Raw genomic sequence first — 26,348 nt, 5'->3', positions numbered from 1 at the left:
GTTACAATAAAGCTTTGAATCCTTTGAATCAAGCAAATTGTGTTGTATTATTTCTTAGCTAACCAGCACAGTCAATAACACAATATATAATGAGTAGTTCTAGCCTGCTGTTTAGATCACAAACAATTATCAGTGTTTTGAAACGTCTGAACTTGGCAAAGAATAGCTCCGCCATGATAATGCTAACTTTCGCTAGCATCTATATGGGATTTCGCATATAACGTTAGCATCAAGCTAACTCCTAGGCGATTTCTCATGTAACATAAGCAGATATCTAAATCCAAAGGGATCTCCCATATAATATTAGCATCAAGCTAATTGTTACAGAAGTGGTGAAGTGCAGAACCAGCAGATTAAAGAACTCTTTTCCCCACTGCCATCAGACTCTCAAACTCTTTTTTTTGCACTGTCATTTGCACTACACTATGGGCTACAGCAATATATTTATATTTATTACTAAGGAATCCCATGTTGGTGGAGGGAACAGTGGTGATGAGGAGGTGTTGGGTAGATGTTAAAGAAAGGAATACGGAAGGACAAGTGGTCCCCAAATGTATGAACATTTGTGTTTAAACTTTAGGCCTATGCCTACAGCGCAATAGCTTAGGCTATTGGCTGCCAAACGCCAACGCTTCGAGCTACGGACTTCATGCTCGGGATGCTGCATCAGGCCATCACAGAGATGACCTCCACCGATTTTGGGACCTCTACGTCAAAATTTGGGCCCTCAGCGTCCCCAAATGTATGCACATTTGTGTTTAAACTTTAGGCCTACGACTACAGGGCAATAGCTTATTGGCTGCCAAACACCAACGCTTCGAGCTACGGACTTGCAACTTGGGATCCTGCATCAGGCCTTCACAGAGACGACCTGGACCGATTTTGGGACCCCTATGTCAAATTTTGGCCCCTCAGCGTCCCCAAATGTATGAACATTTGTGTTTGACCTTTAGGCCTACGACTACAGCGCAATAGCTTATTGGCTCCCAAACGCCAACGCTTCGAGCTACGGACTTGCAACTCAGTATCCTGCATCGGGCCATTACAGAGATGACCCCGACCAATTTTGGGACCTCTACATTACATTTTGGCCCCTCAGCGTCCCCAAATGTATGAACATTTGTGTTTAAACTTTAGGCCTACGACTACAGCGCAATAGCTTATTGGCTGCCAAACGCCAACGCTTCGAGCTACAGAGTTGCAACTCAGGATGCTGCATTGGGCCATCACAGAGACGACCTCGACCGATTTTGGGACCTCTACGTCATTTTTTGGCCCCTCAGCGTCCCCAAATGTATGCTTGTGACCGCTCTGTGTTAGAAAAAAAACACCTTCAAAACTTAGCCACGCCCATTAAAGTGAATGGAGAAGGCCCAAACGCATGCTACGCCCAAACCGTGTGACCTAGGGGTCTGTGCTTCGGTTTGGTTCATCAGTGGGGTGTCCACATAAAGCTTGTTTAACGGCGTGCGGCTGCGTCCAGCCGTTTGGAAGCACTGGTACACCATGTCTGCAATTTCTAAAATGGCAGACAGCATGCCGTGCCATGTGCTTTTTTTTAGGTTTAGGGTTGCGGTGAGGCTTCTGAAGCACGTAGGGTCATGACATTTTTTATGTGGGTTGTCTGAGGGCCCATAAATGACATATTGGAGCCCCACCCCCCTAAGTGGGCGGGAACAAAAAATTGCCTTTTTACCTGTCCGTGAAAAATGAATGGAAATAGATTGGGAGCGGGATGTGGCCAATCAGGGCTTAGGGAGGTGCTTTGACATTGGGGCTTCGAATGCTGGTTTGTCCCGGGGCCCTCGACCACATATCCGAAAACCGCGTGGCTAGGACCTTCCAGAGCCTTGTAAAAAAATCTGAAAAAAATATTCCTGAAAAATATTTTCAATGGACTTTTGAATGGACTGGGAAAAGGGATCTGTGTCCAGATAAATTGGAAGTGGGATGCGATAGGGTTAGGGTTAGTGGTGTGAAAATTCCGTGAAAATTCCGCTTGGTTTTCGGACTCATGCTTACAGTATGTTGTTCCAGAGCCCTCCCAGACATCCCCTATGAAATTTCATGACCCTACGACCTCGGGAAAGTCACTTCCTGTTCCACTTACTGGTTCGTTTTTCGACTTCCCGACCGCTTACGGACACGAGCTTTTAGTATGTTGTTTCTGGTCCCCTGCAAAGTTTCGAGCCGATTGGCCCATGGGAACACCTACTTCCGGGCCACGCCCACTTTGGGGGGCGGGGCTTAAATATGTTGTTCCAGGCCCCCCCCCCCCCACTACTCCCCTATCAAGTCTCAAGCCGATCGGCCAATGGGAACACCTACGTCCGGGCCACGCCCATGTTTGGGGGCGGGGCTTCAATATGTTGTTCCAGGGGCCCCCCACTACCCCCCTATCAAGTTTCAGACCCCTACGACATTCGGTTCTCTTCCTGCGCTCCTACCTCTAATTCCTGAACTTGTACACGCCCACCTGGGGTGGGTAGTGGCCAACCATCCCACTTGCAATCTATTTCAATACCAAGCAAACACATGGAATAAACTGGAAATGGGATGTGGGTGGGGTGTGTCCAAACGTCCCACTTACAATCTATTTGAATAGCATGCCAACACATAGAATAAATTGGAAATGGGATGCCATGCCCGTTTGCCCATTATGCCACGTGTTAGGTCTTAAAACTGACTCTGGATCAGTGTGCGGTATTGGGTGTGGTCCACAAATAGCTCGAGAGCGCCCCTACAGGCGTCCGCGAACCCACTATTGACCGTGGTAATCTGGTCAGTAAAGGTAATCGCATCGTGTCCAATCTGCAATTTAGTTAAAACAGCAACTGGGATCCGTGTTCGGGTTGCGATACCACTTGGCCACTATGGCGCCCACTGGCAATCTATCTGAATGGGAAGTGGGATGTGAAATAGGGGTACTTTACTTACTCTGGAAAGCCTTGAGTACTTCACTGCAATTTAGGTAGTGAAGGTTTTTATTAGTCTCTATATCTTTTTCTTTAGTACACTTGTTAGACACCTGGAATCTTCTTGTGTATGTGTGTGTTCAAATGTAATCATTAGAGCTTACAGAAATAAACATTTTATTATATATATAAAATCAATCTCTGTCTTACCCCATCTTGAAAAACATTCCATATAACTGAACATTAGATACGGAATGAGAATTACAGCTCTGGGCATGACTTTATTTACTATAAATGTATGTTAGTGTGATGCTAGATTTCAGCAAATGTTTTGCTTGTTACAATTCACCAAAAATACATCTGTTTTATATCCAAAGTTATTCAAACATCTGTGCATGAAAATACATCTAAAGTACAAACATATTCTGTTTACTCCACCAATATACCTGGTCATGCAAAAGTGTAGGACAGGTCCCACTTATAACATAGACCAAAATCAATTAGTCAGTACCTCATTAAAGGAGTGTTCATCTATCTGCAAAATGTACATTACATACTGCAACATCATACAGCATATATTAAGCTAATACTGTGCCATTACTCTTATTAGCTATACAGTACAAAAGTAATTTTGTGAATCATAGCTTTTTCTTTTTTTAAAACAACCATTCAAGACTCTTCATTGAAAAGTAACATTACTCATACCAAACAACATAAAGACTATAGATCCTTGTAATTTATTACATGCACAAAAAACATTCTGCATAGTTACCTCAGGATATGTCAACAGAAAATAACAATCATAGAACAATATATAACTATAGTCACCATGACAACAGTTATCATAAGTGTTAGTATTTCAAAGTGCAAACAGAGCAGAGTTCCTAGGCGTGTTAAACCTGATGTGATTCGCTAAAATCGGTGCTCCTTATTTAAAAGGACTTCTGAGTTTAAGGATTTAGCTTTTTGCTAATTCAAAATGTTAAAAATGTTTGACTTTCTTCCTCTCTCTTTCATTTAAAGTGCAGGCACAGTAAGAAATGCACAAACATCTCCATCTTCAAGTAAAATCCATGTTGGGGTTTATTTTGGTCTGTAGGTCTGGCTGGCAGCTCTCAGGTGATCGGGAGGTTCTTCACAAACTCTCTTAAGCTCTTGTGGATATTGGAAGTTTGGGAAGCAGCACAGTCCAGCAGCGCGGGGCCCATGACTATTAATCCATCCAATGTAAACAGTACAACTTTTAGCTTCTATAAAGAAACTTAATACCCTTATGTATGATCTAAGTGCACAATCAAATGATCATATTCTATTCGATGGCTTAGTTTGCACCAGTTAGTGTACATCTGTATTTTTTTAACAGAAAATGTTTGCATGTCCTCTGTAATCTAGCTAACTATCCTATTTTTTAAGCAGTTTGAAGGGCAGTTTGGATCAGCAGAGCGGAGATGGAACACAATAAAAAATAATATATAAGAGGATAAATAACTAAAAATATTGATATAGGCCAGGGCAATATTTTGAAAGAACAATGGAGAAGTAAAAACTGCAGCCAAAATCAGTGCTGTGTTAGCTTCTTGTGACTGTTGTTGCTATCTGAAAGCCACAGTTTAAAGCTCACTGCAGGCTAACTGACCGGAGTCCTCCAGCGAGAAGGGCGTTCATGCTCCAAATGGGGGTGCAGTTCTGCACCATGCTGTCCAGAGCTTGGGAGGACCAAGACTCAAAAGGGAACCCATCGTCCATTGGGCGGCCCGTTAACACACAAATTACACAAAAACAAATTATACAGATGAATACACAAGTCACAAATAAATCACACAATCAGGCTAAGTATAAGGTAACTAGAATGAAAGTTCTGGGTGTTGATATTGTCAATTTAAATGTCTTGTCATGAACGCCAGGTTTTCATTCCGTGTCGGAGTGATGATACTGGTATTGTAGGCTCCAACTGCAGTGTTACTCCCCAGGTGAACCTCGGAGAAGAAAGATATGTGATGTGGTAAATATGTAACAGATAAGAGGATCTAGACCTCTACAAGACATTTCAGACCTTGACAACACAAGTCAGATGTCGACAACACAACACAGACCCCCATCACAGCACAGAAACTTATAATACAAGAAAACGCAGACCCTTCGAACACAAATCAGACTACTACAACAATTTCAGACCTCTGCAATACGTAAGATATAAATACTATATAATTTATTAATAATCGAAAATTCTTTATACCTGCATATGGATCCTCACTCTCATTCATTGTCCATTTTGTGGACATGTCAGACCTCTACAACACAGCAACTTTCAGACCTTTGCAACAAGACTGAATTGTGTTGTAGATATCTGACCTACATTGCAAAGGTCTCACTTGTTAATGAGAAAAAAACGAACATCTCTCCAAACTTAATGCAAATGGATAAATCTTTTTTACAATAAAATCTGTAGCGAAGTCCATGAATGAACTACGGATTGAGCAGAGAGGGACTGAACATCCAGTAACAAAATATCTCACCATATATACATTTGAAAATACCTTGAGGCTGCTTCTGCCTGTACTGCCAAAGGGCAGAGAAAGGCTCAACTCATTTATTGTAGTTTGCTGTGAAAATCCCTGCCTGTATTGATTGATTCATGGAGTATCAAAACGTCAAACTTCATGTGTGCAACTGGAAAAAATATCACAGCAGCTATAAAAAACAAACAAAAAACTATAGAGAATTGGAACGTCAGCAGACACGAAAGACGCAATGCATTATGGGAGTTTAGGACACAGAAGCTACAGTAGCGACTGGTTAACTAAGAGGCTCAATTACTTTAATTCAGTACGAATTACGATGAAATGGTGAATGCTTGCTGTGTTATCAAGTGCCACAATCGCTCTCACGACAGGAGAGGGAAATGTATCGAAAATGGAGTATGTGTTTTCAGCTACAAAACCTACAAAAAATGTGTACAATCAATACTACTACTACTACAATAATAATACATATAGTATATAATATATATACACACAGAGTATATGGAAATGTATAAAATCAATACTACTACTACTACAATAATAATAGTCAAAGTCAAAGTCAAATTTATTTATATAGCGCTTTTCACAACACACGTTGTCACAAAGCAGCTTTACAATCGTATGGGTCCAGAATCCTAATGAGCAAGCCAAAGGCGACAGTGGCGAGGAAAACTCCCTATAAGGTGGGGATTAGGAAGAAACCTCGGGAGGACCAAGACTCAAAAGGGAACCCATCCTCCATTGGGCGGCCCGTTAACACAAGTCCGTGGCCGCAATGTGGTTTCAAAGTTCCACAGCAACAGTCAAGGCTCCTGTTCCCCGGCCAAGCAGCCTCAGTCCCCTCGGTGCAGGCGGTGGGCCTCAGGCGGGCCAGCATCAGCACGACCCCTCGTGCCAACGGCTCATCCAACCCCGGCATCAGCACATTCACCGGCAAGCCAGACCATCCCCCAGGTGCCTGTATCCAATCGTCTTGGGTGGAGGCATGCAAGAAGATAGACAATACAGACTGAGTGGACATGAATTTAAACCACCATTGATTTAAATGTACATAGCTCACGTGCCAGTGATGAGCATGTGGCTCCGGCAGGCTAATCTATAGCAGCATAACTAAAGGGAGGGGTTCAGAGGTGACCACAGGCATGAGGGCTCACTGAGACATTGCTTTCCAGTCAAGTCATTGTCACAAATAGAGTGATGCCATGACACAGCTGGAGGACAGCATCAACATCTCAGATCACCAGAAATCTCAACGTCTGGGGGCCCCCAAGCCCCTACACCTTACAAGGGAAATATTAGCTGAAGGCTTGATTAAATAGGTGAGTCTTAAGTCTAGGTTTAAAGATTGGAACTGTGTCAGAATCTCGGATTGGAGCTGGAAGGCTATTCCATAATACATGGGTCATTCTACAGAAATGTCAGTTTTTCTGTACCTAGACTTAACAGGGCAGTTGCATTTTAAAATCCCTCAAATTTAGGGATTTATTTACATTTTAAGACAAAACAACATGATATTTGAACAATTATATCTTTTTGAACCACTTATGAGTCAGTTTTTCTTTTCAACCATTTTAGTGTTTTTCCAAGTTCTGTCCTCGTTGTCATGCTGGGAAACTAAGGGCTTTAATTTTTGAATGGAAAACATTTTCTGTTTAAATTGTTGTTGTTGTCATGCTGACCGGTGTCAGCCAGAGGAGGATGGGTTCCCCCCCTGAGTCTTGGTTCCTCTCAAGGTTTCTTCCTCATGTAAAAAAAACTAGGGAGTTTTTCCTTGCCACTGTCACCCTTGGCTTGCTCACTGGGGGCTAGGACTCGGCACTTGTAAAGCTGCTTTGTGACAACAACTGTTGTAAAAAGTGCTATATAAATAAAATTAGATTGATTGATTGATTGATTGATATACTTTATTAACTCAACTGCAGTTATGTGTCCATAAAGGTCCAATATGTCACACAAAATATAAAAAAAAAACACAATATTGCAAATAAATATAATAAAATACATAATAAATGTGTACGTCCCCTATATTCATGTTACTGTATGACAAAAGACTATTATTTTAATATAGAAAGCCATGCTGATGACATCACAGGAAGTCATTTTGTTTCCTCTCTGAAGATTATATTGAAAACAGACACATTGTATGTTCAATGTCATTTTTCATTTTTTTATAAATTTTATCAACTACCCTAAGATTTCCTTCGAAGCTTCAGTGCAAGTCACTGGTATGCCCTACTTTAATCTTTGGAAAATGAACATAGAATTATAAAAATTGATTAATTTATACATAATTCAGTGAGTAGTTCATGACAGTCAACATGTGGTTTGATTCCCTGTGGCAGCTATTTTGTAAAAAAAAACTGTTATGACAGTTGTCACCGGTGTTACTGTCACGATGGGTAACGGTACATGAAATCTTCAAATAAATGTACAAAAAAGGCAAAAAGCCATTTAGGTGTACCTTATGTATGTTCTTATAGCCAATCAGTACAGTAATAATGTAGTATAATTTAAAATCCTAAAAAAATAAATTTATGTAGGAAAAATGTCCACCTGTCAAAAGTGGACGTTTTTGTAGAATGACCCACATATAGTATATATGTATATACATATATACAGTATATAGAAATGTGTACAATCAATACTTCTACTACTACTATAATAATAATGAAGGGAAACGTTAATTCCCTTTATTTTGTCAAAATACCAGTTTTTTTTCTTCTGTATTTATCTCGTGGCGGTGAGTGATATCACATGCACGGTCCATTTATTCTTGGATGCGTGTCCTAAAACATGGCGGCCACTACCCAGCATGCAATGCGTCGTGACGTAGATTCCCATTCTATATACAGAGCAGTGATCATAGCCAAAACATCCATTCATCTAGATTATTCTATACTATACTTTCACACTCTGCAATCTACAGAGCAAACATTTAGGCAAAAGTCAAAAACGAAATAATAAAATAATAATTGTATCAAGAATAAATGACATAAATTTTGCACAGAAGCAGCTTCTATCTATCCAGCCAGCTAGCTAGTAGCACACATGGTGAACCTAGCTGTGTACGTCCGCTATTATAGTGAGAGATATTGCAAAATAACATCCATTTATCCTTCCATCTTTTATGGTTCTTCATCAAACCCCTCAGGACTTCAAAGCACCTTCATGACTGTTATGTATATGACTACACAGTAGTGGTGAAGTGTACTTACTGGCCATGGTCCTTCACTAGACAGAGACAAATGAAGACATGAGCGTAGTATTAAAACACCTCATAACACTGTTGTCCTCATCGCCTCTACTATGTGCAACCTACCTACACAACTTCTCACTCACAATTCCTTCACAAATGGCAGCAAATTATTAATAGCTGGACACTTACTTATTATAAACGTACCGATTCGCTGACAATATCCTGCGATTCCATCCTTTCCGCTTGTAAAACCTCACGGTAGTGCTGGCTAGGAGCTGCTAACTAGTTAGCACACGAGCTAAAAGCTCACGAGACACTAACCACGCAGAACTGACACACGAGGACCAGCACGCCTCCACCCTTCTAATTCAAATATGATTGGTTGATTAAGCTGCCAATCCATAATAAAAGCTCTCAATGTAATAGGTCCTTTCTCTCTTTTACCTAGAAACAACGGTGTGAAATATTCTGATTGGTTGATTTTTTTATTTCACTGCTAATGTTTTTTTTTCCAGCAACGAAAAGTGGATTTGAAAGCCGATTTAGAGGAAAAATACAAATTATTGGTGAAGCGTTATTAACATATATTACATATAATAGACAAATCATTTTTTCAAGATTAATGGACCTTCAGAGAAGGCCTTGAAGTCCCTGACGGTTCGCCACTGCTACACACTAGCTAGCTAGTAGGAGATGTGGCTGTAGGAGGTTAAGAGGATGTTTACAGCTCGCCAGCGCGAGGGGCGGTACTTAGTAAGGTCATCGGTCATGTAATGAATGACACCCGAATCACCCAATCACACAAGGATATAAGCTCAACATTCTATTTGCCAATGTCCATGTATTTCTCATGGATACTGTAGCTATGAATACATTTGGAATTTTCAAAAGAATACTGGTAATGGCAACCAAGCTTAAACAAAATATCAGTTTCAATCTTGAGTCAGATATCAACACACAGATTCAAGACTTTTCAACAAGAACATTGACATTTTAACTATCAAAAGCAATGGTAATCTTTCTCATGTTACTTCTCATGTAGATTAACATTTTAAAGTGTAACAGCATAAAATGGATGTTCATTGATGTACAGTGAATTAAGATAAAAACTGTGATGTTTAATGTGTTGTTTCAGAACACTAAGAAGCGTACTTCTACAGCTGTATACGGCCTAGGAAAGAACATATCACCTTCAAAGCGGCTTAGGGATTATTTGGTGGATGGAGTTTCAACATTTACAAGTGAAGGTCCCAAGTCTGAAGCCACAGAGAAAACTCCTCAGATGAAGCCAGACACCTCCTTTAAAACTGAGGTAAATTCAGATGTAGGTGAACAATTGTGATAAATGGTTCTAAAGCCTCAAGCCTGAACTGTAGTAGCAGGTTAGAAATATGCCCTCCATTTTGTGCAGGTAGTGAATGATCGATGAAAATAACTTTTTTATTGTCTTGATTTAGCCTGCAAAGAGGAGGAAGAGGGAGACTGAGATGCTGGAGAGTCTGGGAAAGCCCTCAGAGTTTGTGGAGGAGTGCTATATGAACAACGCTGCTATTCTTCCACACCTCTGTTCACTCCCAACCACTGCTCACTCATCCAACACAGCCATGAGCTCCATCTGTGGCCAGCTGAGCAGAGACGATCCCTTGATGATCCACGGCCACAGTGTGCAGGGGTACCAAGACATCTACCACCGTGTCGTGGATCCCATGCTCAGGACTCCCTCCGGACAGCCTCGGCCCTACAGCTTGGATCTGGGCCGCAGGATTAAGCAGCGCCTGTGGGAGGTGCTGTACTGTCCCAGTCAACAAGAGGAAGTGCAGCCTGATGGACAGCTCCGTGTTTCTGAGACCTTCTCCACACCTACTCTACAAAGCTTCGCGCCACATGTTGAAGTGGACATCAGTGGAGAGCCCATGCCGCGACAGCCTAAGAAGAAAAGGCCAAGACACTAACATCATTATTATTATTATTATATTACACTTACTATAATATTTACTATTACTTCTACATTTCTATAATCATTAACTTCATATTTTACAATTAGATATTCTGTATTTGTCACGGTACGCCGGCCCCCTACCGGTCGCCTCCGTCCACAGTGGCAGTTGTTGTTGTTGTGGTGTTTGTCCCTGAGGTGGGCGGAGCCCGCGATCCGTCTCACCTGAAGGTGATCTAATGTATGTTTTGTGTTCTGTGTTTCAGCTCCTGGACTGCAGGGGGTGTGTCCCTGCCTTGTCCCTGCCTTCCTGCCCCTTCATGTTTTGTGTGCTGCCGCTGTGTGCCAGTCGCATCCGTCCACAGCGGCAGTTGTTGTTGTTGTGGTGTTTGTCCCTCAGGTGGGCGGAGCCCGCGATCCGTCTCACCTGAGGGTGATCTAATGTATGTTTTGTGTTCTGTGTTTCAGGTGCTGGACTGCAGGGGGTGTGTCCCTGCCTTCCTGCCCCTTCATGTTTTGTGTGCTGCCGCTGTGTGCCACACACCTAGTGTAGGTGGACACCAAGGTATTTGTAGGACCAAGTGTGAGAGTGTGCTTATGTGTGCGCGTGTGTGTGTGTGTGTGTCTCAGTCATACAACTTCCTAAAGCATTGATGTTATGTGTCCTGCCAAAGGACTTCTCTTTAAACAGAATTATGAAGAGAAGAAATATTGTCTCAACAGAAACATGTCAGAACTGTTCCAAAGAGCAACAGTGATTTACTTATTTATAATTTTTTTCTATCTTATGTAAATGTTTGAAAAATAATTAAAATGGTTTATATAATTGGGATGGGTTCAAGGGTTTATATCAAAATGTTTGTCCTAAAAAAAATTATAAAATGCATATATGAAAGTATAAAATGTTTTTGTTTATTCCAAAATGAATCCCACTGATCATAACTTGTCACTGAAGAGTGTAGGAAGGTTACAAAAACTGGACCTCGACTCCAAGTATGCAATGTAATCGGTTTCTTTTCACAGAATAAAAGTTACTAAACTACTCTTGTATCGCTTAGCGGCTACCGAGACGTGTGAGGTGTTGGGCCTGACATCCTCACACTGTCCACTAGGGGCGCTACTGCCGATATGGACGGTCGTGCCAGCGGGACAGAACGTATGAAATCACATGCAGCCATAGCAGCCAGAGAACGCTGCGTAAACAGCAACCAAAGCGTCTTGTTTGGATTCTAAAGTTAGCTAGCGCTACCTTTAACAATCGTGGATCGACAAAGTTTAATACATACAGCTTTATTTCTTGATTTTATATCTGTGTTTAAATTGTATTTAGTTTGACTGGTTATTAAGACCAGTGTGTGATCGTTTCTTGGTGACCATTTAGGCTTTCAGGGTGAACGCTGAATTATAAAGTTCAGTGTGATGGCGAGCTGCTGCAGCTGGTTGAAGAGGTGGCGTAAGCCTGCAAAGTAAGTCAGTGTATTTTGATTTAACTTTTTAAATTTTTTTTAAACTAATTGTACTTTAACTTTTAATCCGCACGACCACGTAATTGCCGCGTAGATGAGCTTAAATCTGTTTTTCTTAATAGTACTATGTATTTAGACAAAGTATTGTATATACAATGGCATACATGTGTTTGTAAATGTGGTCTGTACATTTCTGTACTGATCTACTATATGAGGTGTGTTGTGGGTTCCACCTCATCAACTCCTTCAACAGTTCTTTAAGGTTTATATACGGTTAACCCTCAGTCATTAAGGTGTTTGAGAACAAATTGTGATGTATTGACATTTATTGCAATATCATTTTAAATCTAGATTACCATCACTAAGTTAGACTTGACAGTGTTTTCGAGAGACCATTTTGTTCTGAAGAAAATCTGTCTGATTACTGAGAACTAATACCAAGTTCAGAGAAAATTCTTCTTATGTAGGCTACACTATAGACATGATATGTGGTATAGTGAGTGTGTCTTTGTCTTTCAATGTTGGAAACATGGCCTCCACCTTGGAAGCAGTTTAAGTTGGTTTGTGAACACTAACAGAGCACCTCTGTTCTTCATAACATCTCTCTGCTTCAGCCCTGTTTGTTGGAGAAATGACCGAAAACACAGTGTGCACACATACTAAACACAAAGCTCCCTCTGTTGGGGGTACAGATTATTTCTTACCTTTCACTAGCTGTGCAGTGAACTTGGTGAACTTTCTTGGCATGGAAAACTTTGAATTTCATAGTAAAGATCTTTCCAAAACTGGTGCACTCTCACTATTGGCCAATGTTCTACTGTTTCCTGGTGTAAGTTGTTTTATGGTGAGAGTGAATTGGGTAAAATATTAGTTAATATTAGTTAAATATTAAATATTAGTTAATCCCAGTTGCAGCTATACCCTAAGAGGTGGAAGACCCAGAGTCTTTCCCTTGATTGAGTATACAGCTCAAACCACAACCCCAACGTAAAGAGTACTCCAAAATCAGTGATAAAGCTTGCTGCCTACTGCTAATTTAGTGTCACCGAATGCTAAACACTAACACTGCCCTCCAACAACCTGGCCACTAATCCTTCAGGACTAAAGTGCAAATCCCCAGCTAATCCCAGAATAGTGTGACAGTCCTGGGCCAGAACATTTCACGGGGCAGTGCCCACACGCAGCCTGAGTCATTGTCTGTGCGTGCTATCGATGGAAGGAGGTAGGGCACAGGCGGACCACTATCAAGAGCCCCGTGCTAGCGTTGTGTTTGTGTGTGCTCACAGGAAGGTGACGTTGTTGATGGTGGGCCTGGACAACGCTGGCAAGACTGCAGCCGTGCGGGGCATTCAGGGAGGTGAGGCTACACTTGGTGTGTGTGAGTGTGTGTGAGTGTGTGTGTGTGAGTGTGTGTGTGTGTGTGTGTGTGTGTGAGTGTGTGTGAGTGTGTGTACGTGTGAGTGTGTGTGGTATGCCATTCATCCATCACCTTAAACTCCTAATGCCAAGGTGCAGATGCCATAGTGTTTTATACCCACCCTTTCATACAGCATATCGTGATTAATATACTGGTTTGTCATTTGTAGCTGCTATTTCTTGCTTTTATTTACTTATTATTCTCTTCTTTTTCAAAGTCTATCTTTTCTTCAAGTTCAGCTCGCTCCAAGGTTAAAGCTACTGCGGGTCGCTAAGCGCACCGTAGTCTCACAGTAACGCATGTCTCTCCCTCAGAGAACCCAGTCAATGTGGCCCCCACGGTGGGCTTCTCCAAGGTGGACCTGAAACAAGGCAAGTTCCAGGTGACCATCTTCGACCTCGGCGGCGGGACGCGCATCCGCGGCATCTGGGAGAACTACTACTCAGAGTCGCATGGCGTGGTGTTCGTGGTGGACTCCAGCGACATCCAGCGGATCCATGAGACCAGAGCCACCCTGGCCGAGGTCCTCCGACACCCTCGCATCGCCGGCAAGCCCGTGCTAGTGTGAGTGGCACGTCTCTCGTTACGTCTCACGCGTCTCACACGCGTCTCACGCACGTCTCGTTTCCCGTACCTCCTCGCAGCCTTCAGAGCACCCCTGCACTTCAACACCATAGTTCCTACAACGTCACTGTGAGAAGCACAGACCTTAGATCATCCACGTGACATCTCCTGTCATAGATGTTTCTCCAACGTGATATTGTGGTAACAGACATCACGAGACACAACATCGCAGACGGCAGACACCATGAGGATGTATTGGTTGTCCAGTGTTGTTTGTGTTTTGTCCGTGTTAGGCACATACACGCACACACACACACACACACCTCTTCAGTGCTCTGAAGTGCAGACCTTGAGTCATGTGTTTGTGACAGCTTTCACTTGGTGGCGTACACATACAGCTCACTCTAACCCTCCTCCCCCTCCCCTTAGACTGGCCAATAAGCAGGACCAGGACGGAGCATTGCTTGAAGGCGAAATCATTGAGAGCCTGTCATTGGAGAAGCTGGTCAATGAGCATAAATGTCGCTGTCAGCTTGTGAGTATTTATTCAGTGAGCATCCTCACAGCAGTGAGAAACTTGGCAGCCTACAAGGTTTTCCTGTGGGGTGGGGGGGTTGCTAGCTTACTGCAGACTTTGGCAGCACTCTGCTAGCTAACAGCAAGGCTGCCATTTGATGAGTGAAATCCAGCTGTAGAAAACAAGCCAACGAGACGAGGCTGAACTTGTGCTGACCTCACCAGGAGCCGTGCTCGGCGGTGTTGGGCTACGGCCGGACGGTGGACAAGTCCATCAGGAGAGGCCTGAAATGGCTCCTGAGCAACATCGCCGAGGACTACGAGGCGATCGCCGAGCGCGTGCGGAGGGACACGGCCAAGCAGCGGGCCTGGGAGGAGCAAGACAGGAAGGAGCGAGCGGAACGAGTGAGGAAAATACGGGAGGAGAGGTCAGGAAACCGTGTGTGAGAGAGAGACAGTACTGTTTTGGTTCTGGTGAAATATATATTTTGAAGGGTTTACTCTTCCTGTAGGGACAGGAAAGAGCGTGAGGAGGCGGAGCAGGAAGAGAGGCGAGTGGAGGAGAAGAAGGAGGTGGAGGAGGGTGCCAACATGCCCAACCCGTTCCAGCCAATATACAATGTTGTTCATGAGGCAGGTTTCCCTCCCAGCCAATGAGGTGTTTAATGTGCCTCAATGTTCCTCTTAATCAGACCGCTGTTCAAACTTCAGTTAATTTAGTAAATTATTTCAGGAGGACAATAAGGAGACGGGAAAGGGAGAGGACGCCCTGCAGGGCGGCGCTCTGAATTGCAGGAGCAAACCGAAGGAGGATGTTGAGAGCACCAAATCAGGTCAGAATGTTTCATATGATCCAAATAAAATGTATTAAGTTGTTTTAAAGTGATTACTCTTTTTGCTGTTGTGGAAGGGTGTCTGTTGGGTGTGGGATTACTTATCTCCTTCATCTTGGTAGTACCAGTATCCTAGGCCCACGCTCTAGTCCCCTAGGCCCATGCTCTAGTCCCTTAGGCCCACACTCTAGTCCCCTAGGCCCACACTCTAGTCCCCTAGGCCCATGCTCTAGTCCCCTAGGCCCACACTCTAGTCCCCTACGCCCACGCTCTAGTCCCCTACGCCCACGCTCTAGTCCCCTAGGCCCACGCTCTAGTCCCCTAGGCCCACGCTCTAGTCTGTTCTGATCTGCAATACATCCCTCAGCATTTTCCCCTCTTAACACACCTGACTCACCTCAGCGAACACTTGATTAGCTGATTAAATTAATCACTAATGTTAAAACATGTCGCGCACTAAGTTATACAGAGCTGCGGGCTTCTACTAGTAGAACTTGATAGCCTTGCTTTAGATAATTAACCTGAATTAACACTTAAAATGACAGCTTTAATAAAAACTACAATTGCTATTTAATTAGGGTCAACAAACAGTCAGCAGAACTGAGACACCCTGGGAAACAGATCGTTGGCTGCCTAATCTAGGCTGCTAAAAGGCTTTATCTCCTCCTCAGGGCCAGCAGACCAAGCCCAAAAGAAGAGCAGGAAACTGCGTCTGAGGTGGAGAAACAACAGGGTTGAACCTCTGAGGGTTGAGGACTCCACCTAGAGCCCCACTCCACCACCTTCACCAGGTGAGAGTTCTAGCCAAACTTACTTAAGCAGCACTGAAACACGTGACACTCACTGGACTTCACTGTTTTTTTGTTTTACACAATGTATAATTTATTTTTTGTAGCATTTATAATTCCAATTGTGCTTGTAGAAAACAATATGTTACCTTATAACTACGGTGAAACCAACATGGAAGTCTACTCCAAAGAATCCCTAATCTGACCTCAGATTTTCAATAACATGCCTTTTGTGTTTTGGTGGAGTTTTTACAAAAGCGTCATTTTACTTCTGTTTGTAATTGGATGGGCAACTCCCAAAGTTTCTAGACTTCCTAAACTTGAGCCGCTTGGAGATACACGGCACTCTGGCACTCTGGTAACTGTTCAAACCCCCCCCAAAAGCGCGTCCTCCTGCATGAGCCACTAACACCTTTTTTCCCCCCTCCCAGTTTTATGTTGTGACCAGGTCTCCTTGCACTCGCCCCGTCACTAACGACCCCCTCGCCGTCTCTCCCATACGATCAGTGCTGAACCAACAAGCGTACTTACTGTTCTACATCCGGTAAGTTCAACCTAATGTTTAAACCAGCTCCAGATTTTTGAATAGTGGAATATTTAGAAACTTTTATTCCCCCCCCAATCCATCATGTTTAGGTCAACAGATCTTAAACTGAGACTGTAACTCTGTGACCCATGGTCCCGGTCATTGCTCCCCTCGCCCGGTCAGCACGGCCAAGGTGAACGGGCCTCAGTTCACCTCCAACGTCTTCATCGGTCCACAGCTTCCTCCTCACATGGGGAAGGTATCACTACACCACTGCACCATGCCAGGAAATCTGACTGGGAACTGGTTGTTATTGTTCACTAGTATAATTGAGAGGGCTGTGTTTTGTTTGTTTACACTGTTAAACTCTTACTTTCTGTTCCTGATATTCAGATTTCCCATAACTGACCGCTGTTCACTTTGCAGAATAACTCTCCCGTGAAGGCTCAAAGCCTGGCAGCAGCAACAGCAGCAGCGTCCCGAAGACGGGCCCTGGATCGGGCCGGGGAAAGACAGCGCGGCCGAGCCAGAGCCAGCCCAGCCCCTGCAGTTCTTCGGCAGTTGAAGTGGACATCGGTGGAGAACCCATGCCACGACAGCCTAAGAAGAAAAGGCCAAGACACTAACATCATTATTATTATTATTATATTACACTTACTATAATATTTACTATTACTTCTACATTTCTATAATCATTAACTTCATATTTTACAATTAGATATTCTGTATTTGTCACGGTACGCCGGCCCCCTACCGGTCGCCTCCGTCCACAGTGGCAGTTGTCGTTGTTGTTGTGGTGTTTGTCCCTGAGGTGGGCGGAGCCCGCGATCCGTCTCACCTGAGGGTGATCTAATGTATGTTTTGTGTTCTGTGTTTCAGCTGCTGGACTGCAGGGGGTGTGTCCCTGCCTTGTCCCTGCCTTCCTGCCCCTTCATGTTTTGTGTGCTGCCGCTGTGTGCCACACACCTAGTGGAGGGGAGTGTGGCTTGGTGGGGGTGGGGGGCCTGTCTCCGTACGGGGGCCCCCTACCGGTCGCATCCGTCCACAGCGGCAGTTGTCGTCGTTGTTGTTGTGGTGTTCGTCCCTCAGGTGGGCGGAGCCCGCGATCCGTCTCACCTGAGGGTCGTTTGTTCGTGGTCATGTCTCGTGGTAAGTGTTTCTCTGTGTGATGTTTGTGTGAAGAGTTCCGCCGTGCTTATGTGTTGTGTGTGTGGCACGGCGAGGACCAGGGCTGTCTTCCCTGGGAAAACTCTTCATGTTGTGTGGGTGTTTAAAGTGTGTACGTATGAACGGGACGTGTGGATCAGTGTGCGTGCTCGTTATGTTAAATGTTAAATGTTTTGTGTGTGACGCTGATACCGCTCGTCACTGTCGCCTCGCTCCCCGTGTTGTCTTGTGTTTCATGTGGGGAGCGACTGCGAACATGAGCGGCGCGTCACTATTTTGTATGTACGTAGAGCGCGCATTTGTGGGTCCCGTCTGTTCGTTATTTGTACCGTTTTTTTGTGTCTAGTCTTTGCGTGTGTGTTTTGTCCTAGCGTGTTTGTGATTTGTTATGTTAAATGTAATTCCACGCATGCTCCTCCCCTTAAATGTGTGTTGGGGGGGACCGGCTGTGGTCCCGTGCCACGGAGTGTGGCACGGAGGGTGTAGCTCCCGAGGGAGGCCCTGACCAGGAACGTGGGGGGTTCTCCTGAATTGGAGGAGACCCCTCCCCCATGGTAGGGGGATCAGGGTAAGTGCGCATGTGTGTTTTGTGTTGGTGTGTGTATGGGTGTGTGTGTATGTGTGTGTTTTTTATGTGCAGGTCTTCTCCCTGGCGGCGGATCGTGGTTTTCCTGGACCTTGTTGGGGTTTCTACCTGGCAGGAGCCCCCTTATGTTGTGGGGTGACCGGAGCCTGGTCTTAAAGAGCCTCTCCCTATAGGGCTGGGGCCCCCGGCTGTTTGGTGACCATGGGGCTCTGGTCTGAAGAGCTCCTGCTGAAGATGCAGATCCTCCCTCCTGCCCGGGGTGACCAGGAGGCCCTTGGGGCTGTACCCCAGCCCGCGATGGGGGTGCTTTGGGCCTCGGTCTCTGGCGCTCCATGGTTGGGTGGAGGAGTCCACCTCGTGATGGGAGGCCCCGGCTGGGGCTGACTCCCCAGGAGGCTGGGGTGACCCCTAGCAGAAGGCAGGGGTCAGCTCCGGGAGTAGGTAGGTCCAGGAGGGGACGTAGCCACACCCCAGGGAGGTAACCTGCACATACGTACACCACGGACGAATAAGGAGCCGTAGCTCCTCGTCCTCACACCTGTGGGGCTAAGCGGCCAAATGCCGGTTAGGGCGTGAGGGCCCTGTGACCGACTGGGGCGTGGTTTTGTGTTGTTGACGGCCCAGTCGGTCCAGGGTCCCGCCCAGGTAGGAGAGCAAATGTATGTTTTGTGTTCTGTGTTTCAGCTGCTGGACTGCAGGGGGTGTGTCCCTGCCTTGTCCCTGCCTTCCTGCCCCTTCATGTTTTGTGTGCTGCCGCTGTGTGCCACACACCTAGTGGAGGGGAGTGTGGCTTGGTGGGGGTGGGGGGCCTGTCTCCGTACGGGGGCCCCCTACCGGTCGCATCCGTCCACAGCGGCAGTTGTCGTCGTTGTTGTTGTGGTGTTCGTCCCTCAGGTGGGCGGAGCCCGCGATCCGTCTCACCTGAGGGTCGTTTGTTCGTGGTCATGTCTCGTGGTAAGTGTTTCTCTGTGTGATGTTTATGTGAAGAGTTCCGCCGTGCTTATGTGTTGTGTGTGTGGCACGGCGAGGACCAGGGCTGTCTTCCCTGGGAAAACTCTTCATGTTGTGTGGGTGTTTAAAGTGTGTACGTATGAACGGGACGTGTGGATCAGTGTGCGTGCTCGTTATGTTAAATGTTAAATGGTTTGTGTGTGACGCTGATACCGCTCGTCACTGTCGCCTCGCTCCCCGTGTTGTCTTGTGTTTCATGTGGGGAGCGACTGCGAACATGAGCGGCGCGTCACTATTTTGTATGTACGTAGAGCGCGCATTTGTGGGTCCCATCTGTTCGTTATTTGTATTTGTTCGTTATTTTTTTGTGTCTAGTCTTTGCGTGTGTGTTTTGTCCTAGCGTGTTTGTGATTTGTTATGTTAAATGTAATTTCACGCATGCTCCTCCCCTTAAATGTGTGTTGGGGGGGACCGGCTGTGGTCCATGGCACGGGACCACAGCCTGTCCCCCCCAACACACAGGGCGTAGCTCCCGAGGGAGGCCCTGACCAGGAACGTGGGGGGTTCTCCTGAATTGGAGGAGACCCCTCCCCCATGGTAGGGGGATCAGGGTAAGTGTGCGTGTGTGTTTTGTGTTGGTGTGTGTATGGGTGTGTGTGTGTGTATGTGTGTGCAGTGGCGGACTTAGCAATTTGGGGGCTCAAGGTGAATTTAGCTAGGGGGCCAATCAACATTAATATGCGAGAAATAAGTTAGCTAGTCAGGGGGGCCCTACAGTGGGCTGCAGTGGGAGGGGCCCAAGGCAATTGCCTACCAATGCCTCTATGCAAAGACCGCCTCTGTCTGTGTGTATGTGTGTGTGTGTGTGCGCGTTTATGCACAGGGTGTGTGTGAGGCGTCTAGTGCAGTAGTGTAGAAGTTCTTGTAGTTAGTGCATGTCTCTTTCTGCTCGCAACTTTCTCCTTTCAGCTACTGCCGCTGGCTAGCCCCCTCACCGGGGGTAAAACGAGGAGCTGAGTGCGTAAGTCTCCTCTGCCAGTACACAGCCTGTCCACGCCAAGACTCCTGCAGTGCCTCCTCGCGGCCACACACGTAAACTGGGTCCTCGTGGTCCCAGGCTAAACTGCAGGGGATCTCGGAGCAGCAGTGGGCCCCAGAGATGCGGTGTGTAGGCCCACCACAGGGTGGACACGTCCTAGCACCCATCAACCACTGCCCCAACTATGGGCAAATAGCCCCACTGCCTTGTGGGTAGCCTTTTTTCAGGCAAGGGCTAAGGGAGCACACCCTGACAGAAAAGTAAGGCGCTGGTGGCGCGCAATAGGCGGACCTGAACAGAAACAGGATCCGGCAGCCTCCTGCAGATAGCGCACCCCCTACAGCACTTAAAAATCTCCTGGCGCAGGTATCCACCTCTGACCAATGGTGATATTACCGATCCACATCTGGTTGAAGTCTGACAGCGATGGGGTGTCTGGCGACGGGGGCAGGTTTGAATTGGCTGGGAGCTCCTAGTTAGAGCCCTACATGTCAGCGTCATAGGGTATTGGTCGCTCACAGCTGGGGCTGAGTGGCAGCTGTTCTGGCCAGACCCCTGTGTGACTGAGCAGCCCTATTTAGGGACCGCACTGTTCACCTCAGTTTTGAGGAGGGACCTTGAAAAGGTGGTCTAAAAAATGCCCGCGTAACTTGTACCTGGACAGGCTACCTCACCTGCCGGGTTATTCCATATCTGCGGTCGAAAAAGGAAAAATCGACGAAATATTGTAGAAGTGTTTGTCTTTGAATTTCCTCATAGCTACAATTGATAACAAAAATGAGAAAATAAATAAAACAAGGAGAGGGTCAAGGGGGAAAGGTGGAAAGATCAAGAAGAAGACTACAAGAAGAGAGATCCAGTCTGTTAGGAGAATAAAGGTAAGTGTAAAAATGAAATAACTGCTCCAGGGAAAGCACCTGATTATCTGGACAACAAGGAGGTAAACCTCACACAAAGATAAACATACACATACAAAATTTCTTCACTCAGTATGTGGATGCTGGCCTCTAACCCAGCAAAAGACATTCATCCCATGTTGATAACACATTTGCTAATTTGCTGTCATCGACCTGTTCAATAGCTATTAATATCAACAACATTCAAACTTACAGTTCAGCTGAAAAACATTCACCTGTTATTACCATGTAATATTTAATTAGAGTTTATTGATAAATTCTTTCTTTTTGCAGAAGCATCTTTGAAGAGTGCTGAGGTTGTGGCCTTTGAGGACATCGAACAGGCAAATATAAGCACTATGCAACCACCCAGTGAGTCAAGCACATGTACATCACATCCCATAATACTGGGATGATACTGGTATTATGTTTTACCATAATATTCGCTCCAGGGGGATAAAAGGTCCAGGAGTGTAGAGTCTTTTTCTTCTTTGAATTTCCTCATAGCTACAACTGAGAAAAGAAAAACAAGGAGAGGGTCAAGGGGGAAAGGTCGGAAAATCAACTACAGGAAGAGAGATCCAGCCTGTGAGGAGAATAAAGGTAAGAGTAAGAATGAAATAACTGCTCCAGAAAAATCACCTGATTGTCTGGATGATAGTGAGGCAAACCTCACACAAAGATAAACACATACACACAAAATCTCTGCTGAATGAGTTGAACATGTGATAAAAAGATTAATTTGAATTTGGTGTGTGTGTATAACTTTGACTCAGTCCCTATAATGACTCCACTCTATGGTAGGTGCAGGACGGCCACTTGCCCAACACTAGAGCTCCTCCTCCAGCTCTGCTACTGCTGTGATCTCCTGCACAACTGACACACCGCAGATTCCTGGACAAACTACACACGCACATAAACACAAAAATACACACATGGTGCAAATAAACTACAGCATTATGAAAATGAATTCACTTGTGACAATTCTTCTTAATAACATGAGATTCAGTGTCAGTGACTGTTTGAAGTCCAGTATTCTGCGATATATTGTTAACTAAACACAAAAAATATATTGATTACTCAATATTAAATGAGACCTAACTGTTCACTGTTCACTTTAGGTGATTAAACTATAAACTGGTGTGCTTGACAAGTGGTGATTGTGGTTTCATTCATGAATGAATGAAATGAAAATTTAAATTGGTCCATTCCACAGCTTTTTAAAAATAATGCCCCGGGTACAGCCGCTAACTCCTCCCTTTGGACGTGTATGTCTCCCATGTGGAGTTGGAGTATTTGGGGGATGGCGGTGTGGAGAGAGGGGAGCCCCATGTCTTCTATTCGGAGTGGGGAAGTTAGAATGCTCAGAAGAGGAAGATCTGAAGATGGAGCAACCCCCCCCCCCCCCCACACCTCTGCCTCTGAGGGTGGAGACATGCACACTCAACAAAGAGAAGGTGCACAGCGGCATGCGCTCCCGGCCCGTCTACACTGAATTTCCTACTCGTGGGTTCCATAAAGTACAGTATAACATAACATAACATACCCTGGTCAAGAAGGCTGGAGACCTCCCTCCAGATACCAGTGGGGGATCTACCAGGACCCAGAAAGCAGCTACGCAGGTGCTAAGGCAGCTGGTGCGGAGGCTGGGGTGTGCTCTGAGAGGGTGTCCAGGGGTGGAGCACAACTCCCAGCTGCTCTTACTCCCAGTGTGCCTCTCCGAGGCTCAGTCCCAACCGTCGCAGGGTTTCCTCCCTTGGCGGCGTTTAGGGGTTACAAGAAAAGGCTCTTCCCCCTGCTGTTACTTTATTAATTGTTGGAACTAACCAATCTACTCAGAAGAATCTCATTATCAAGACTGCTTAAAAACATTTTGAGATTTGCATATAGTCTGGTTGTCACATGTCAATAAATAGCTCTGAGGCGTGGCCAAATTTACTTCAGCAGCTATATCTCAGCAATGCTTTGACCAGTCTTCATGAAAATTGATCAGCTAATAGGGCACATGACTTTGAGGTCACAGGTCCAAGATGGCCACGATTGTCCAATAGGGGGCGCTATAACATGGGAAAAACTGTTTCTCAGAAACCATTAGACACAACAAGCCAAAACTTTACATGCATCATCAGGGGCCCAAGTGGTATCAAGGCACACAATGATGACATCATCACTCAAAAAAACATGGCCACCATGAGCCAATTAATTAAAATTTTTATTAATTGGCCATTTGACAGACTTACTATTGGCCAATCAACATGAAACCTCACCACTGTGCATATCTCAAGACTCTGTTACGCTGTGCAGTTTCGAAACATTTGTGAAAACCATACATAACACCTCCATATTTTCACTTAGGATTATGAAACTTGATTCTTTTGATTCCTTGCACTACACCTGACAACTTTGCAATTACAAGTTCTATTTAAAAATGCATAGTTTTGTCACATTCATCAATTATTTGAAAACAGCTCTTTATGAACTAGTCCTAGGAATTTTATTCAATTATGGCAAAATTGGTATGAGCATAATCTGTAGACTCTGGAGGTAAAAACTGATTAAAAATTTTTGCATTTTTACATTTTCAGGTGGGTCCATTTTCCCACTATATTATTGTGGCCATGCCATATATGACCTATATTGCTAGAACTCATAAACCATGTAAGCGATGAACTCCCAATTTGAAAGCCTTTTATAGCTTGAGGTCCTTGTGAGGTATGCCAAGTCTGTTTCAAATCGGGGGCGCTACAGTACCCAAAAACCTTAAAAATCATTTAAACTCATGCTGCAATCCTGTTATGCAGAATACAGACAAGTAATGGGTCTTGTATGATTCAGATCAATGAGTTCTATAACTTTGCAGTTACATCTCATAACAAAAAGTACCCTGCCTGACCAGAAATAAACCTTTTATTTCACCAAAATGTCCTATTTCATTTCTGAGATTAATGAGATATCAGTATGGTAGTACTTGGGCTCCATCTAGTGGCCAAATTCCAGAACTGAATAAAAACTATTGCTCACATGAAATACCACACAAACACACCACAAAGCTGATCTCAGCATGTCATTTAGTTCTGTGATCTAATAATTTCAGTGGCATTTTTTTCCACTGAAACAGCTTTCTTTCAACGTTTGGGTCTAAAGGACCTTTTGGGCTTCTTTATGCCTATTAAGGCCAAAAAGCCTATTCGTGTGTGAACCCGCCAATCGCCGCTTGCGGCTATATTTGCATTTGCAACTGTTGCTTCATTCATCATAGCTTGAATAAAATATTTCGGAAGAAAACGTGTATCAAAATATTTTGGTTGTCTGAAAAGTTTGGTGTACATACTAAATACTAATCATCATATACCTGCAGACTCACTTATTTACAGCGCAACTTTTAATATGAAGGCCTGAAAAACATCCTTAACCAGTCATTAAGACTTATGCACTTAAAAATTCCTTAAGTATGGGAACAGAATTCATAAGGAAGTCATACATGATTTTGCTTGTTTGACCTGTTCAGACAACAAGAATTCCTTTTGGCTCTCTTTTGCCATCCTAGAAAAAAAAGTGGCTAATACTGAGCACTTGAGAACTCTCCAGGATGATACAGAGACCACACGCCTCATCAAGAATCCTCCACTAAGATGAGACAAAACCATCAAAGATATGCTCATTATGCATGAGATAAATTATTATTTGGAAAATTACTGGCACTGTAGCTTGCAACCGCTCTAGATGTTGCACACAAATTTATGAAAAAAAATCTGAACTTTTCTCAAACAGAGAAATCAGAACTTTCTTTTACCACACACTGTTTCTCATGCAGGATCCTATATTACTTGCAAGAGATAATCGAGAGAAGGCTTACTTATTGATTTGTTGAACACTCTAGTTAACACTTTCGCATCCCACTTCCAATCTATTTCTACTATTATGGGATGCCTATTCAAATAGATTGCAAGTGGGATGTTTTGTGATTACCGATCCCACTCTCTCTCTTTTCACACACACGCACACACACACACACACACACACAAACTCTCTCTCTCTTCACACACACACACACACAAACACTCTCTCTCTCTCTTCACACACACACACAAACACTCTCTCTTCACACACACACACACTCTCTCTCTCTCTCTCCACACACACACACAAATACAAACACACTCTCTCTCTCTTCACACACACACACACTCTCTCTTCATACATACACACACACACACTCTCTCTCTCTCTTCACACACACACAAACACTCTCTCTCTCTTCACACACACACACATTCTCTCTCTCTCTCCCACTTCCAATCTATTTCTACTATTATGGGATGCCTATTCAAATAGATTGCAAGTGGGATGTTTTGTGATTACCGATCCCACTTCCAATCTATTGCCAGTATGTTCAAATAGATTGCAAGTGGGATGCTTTCTGATTACCGATCCCACTTGCAATCTATTTCTACTATTATGGGATGCCTATTCAAATAGATTGCAAGTGGGATGTTTTGTGATTACCGATCCCACTTCCAATCTATTTGAATGGGATCCCACTTCCAATCTATTTTCATGTGTCAAGTAGATTGGAATTGGGATGATTTATGATTACCATCCCTCTTCCAATACACACACACACACACATACACACTCACTCACACACACACACACACACACACACACACAAATTCATACACGCACACACTCACTCACACACACACATACACACTCATGCACACACACTCACTCACACACACACTCACACACACATACACACTCACTCACACACACACACACACACACACACACACACTCACACACACACACACACACACACACACACACACACACACACACACACACACACATGTCAGAATCCCCCTGACTCACTGTGTGAGTTTGATTAAATTTGCACAAAGTAAAAATTTTGGCTGAAAAAACTGCATCCCAATTCCAATCAATTCAAATCAATTGGGATGATTTGTACTTACCAATCCCACTTCCAATCTATTTGAATAGGATCCCACTTCCAATTTATTTTCATG

The 26,348-nt window shown here is 44.4% G+C and overlaps 2 protein-coding genes across 2 annotated transcripts; both read left to right on the top strand.

Annotated features, from left to right (window-relative positions):
- The first annotated feature begins 9,350 nt into the window (after window positions 1-9,350).
- Window positions 9,351-11,486, top strand: LOC143481131 (uncharacterized). The gene is made up of 3 exons (XM_076979074.1): window positions 9,351-9,386; window positions 9,769-9,945; window positions 10,091-11,486. Exons 1-3 carry the CDS (start codon window positions 9,351-9,353, stop codon window positions 10,583-10,585), a joined length of 708 nt encoding a protein of 235 aa, XP_076835189.1. The 3' UTR covers window positions 10,586-11,486.
- Window positions 11,487-11,730: 244 nt separating this feature from the next.
- On the top strand, window positions 11,731-22,288 carry LOC143480458 (ADP-ribosylation factor-like protein 13B). The gene is made up of 13 exons (XM_076978172.1): window positions 11,731-12,035; window positions 13,322-13,392; window positions 13,767-14,016; window positions 14,446-14,551; window positions 14,758-14,960; window positions 15,045-15,165; window positions 15,266-15,365; window positions 16,037-16,156; window positions 16,585-16,697; window positions 16,790-16,938; window positions 17,106-21,690; window positions 21,826-21,921; window positions 22,123-22,288. The coding sequence occupies exons 1-8, from the start codon at window positions 11,989-11,991 to the stop codon at window positions 16,129-16,131; spliced, it is 993 nt and encodes a 330-aa protein (XP_076834287.1). The 5' UTR covers window positions 11,731-11,988; the 3' UTR covers window positions 16,132-16,156; window positions 16,585-16,697; window positions 16,790-16,938; window positions 17,106-21,690; window positions 21,826-21,921; window positions 22,123-22,288.
- Window positions 22,289-26,348: the final 4,060 nt, after the last annotated feature.

This window comes from Brachyhypopomus gauderio, chromosome 17, assembly GCF_052324685.1.
Source record: "Brachyhypopomus gauderio isolate BG-103 chromosome 17, BGAUD_0.2, whole genome shotgun sequence".
Taxonomy (NCBI): Eukaryota; Metazoa; Chordata; class Actinopteri; order Gymnotiformes; family Hypopomidae; genus Brachyhypopomus; species Brachyhypopomus gauderio.
Note: the sequence above shows the minus strand (reverse complement) of the source record. Positions and strands in the feature narration are given on the sequence as shown.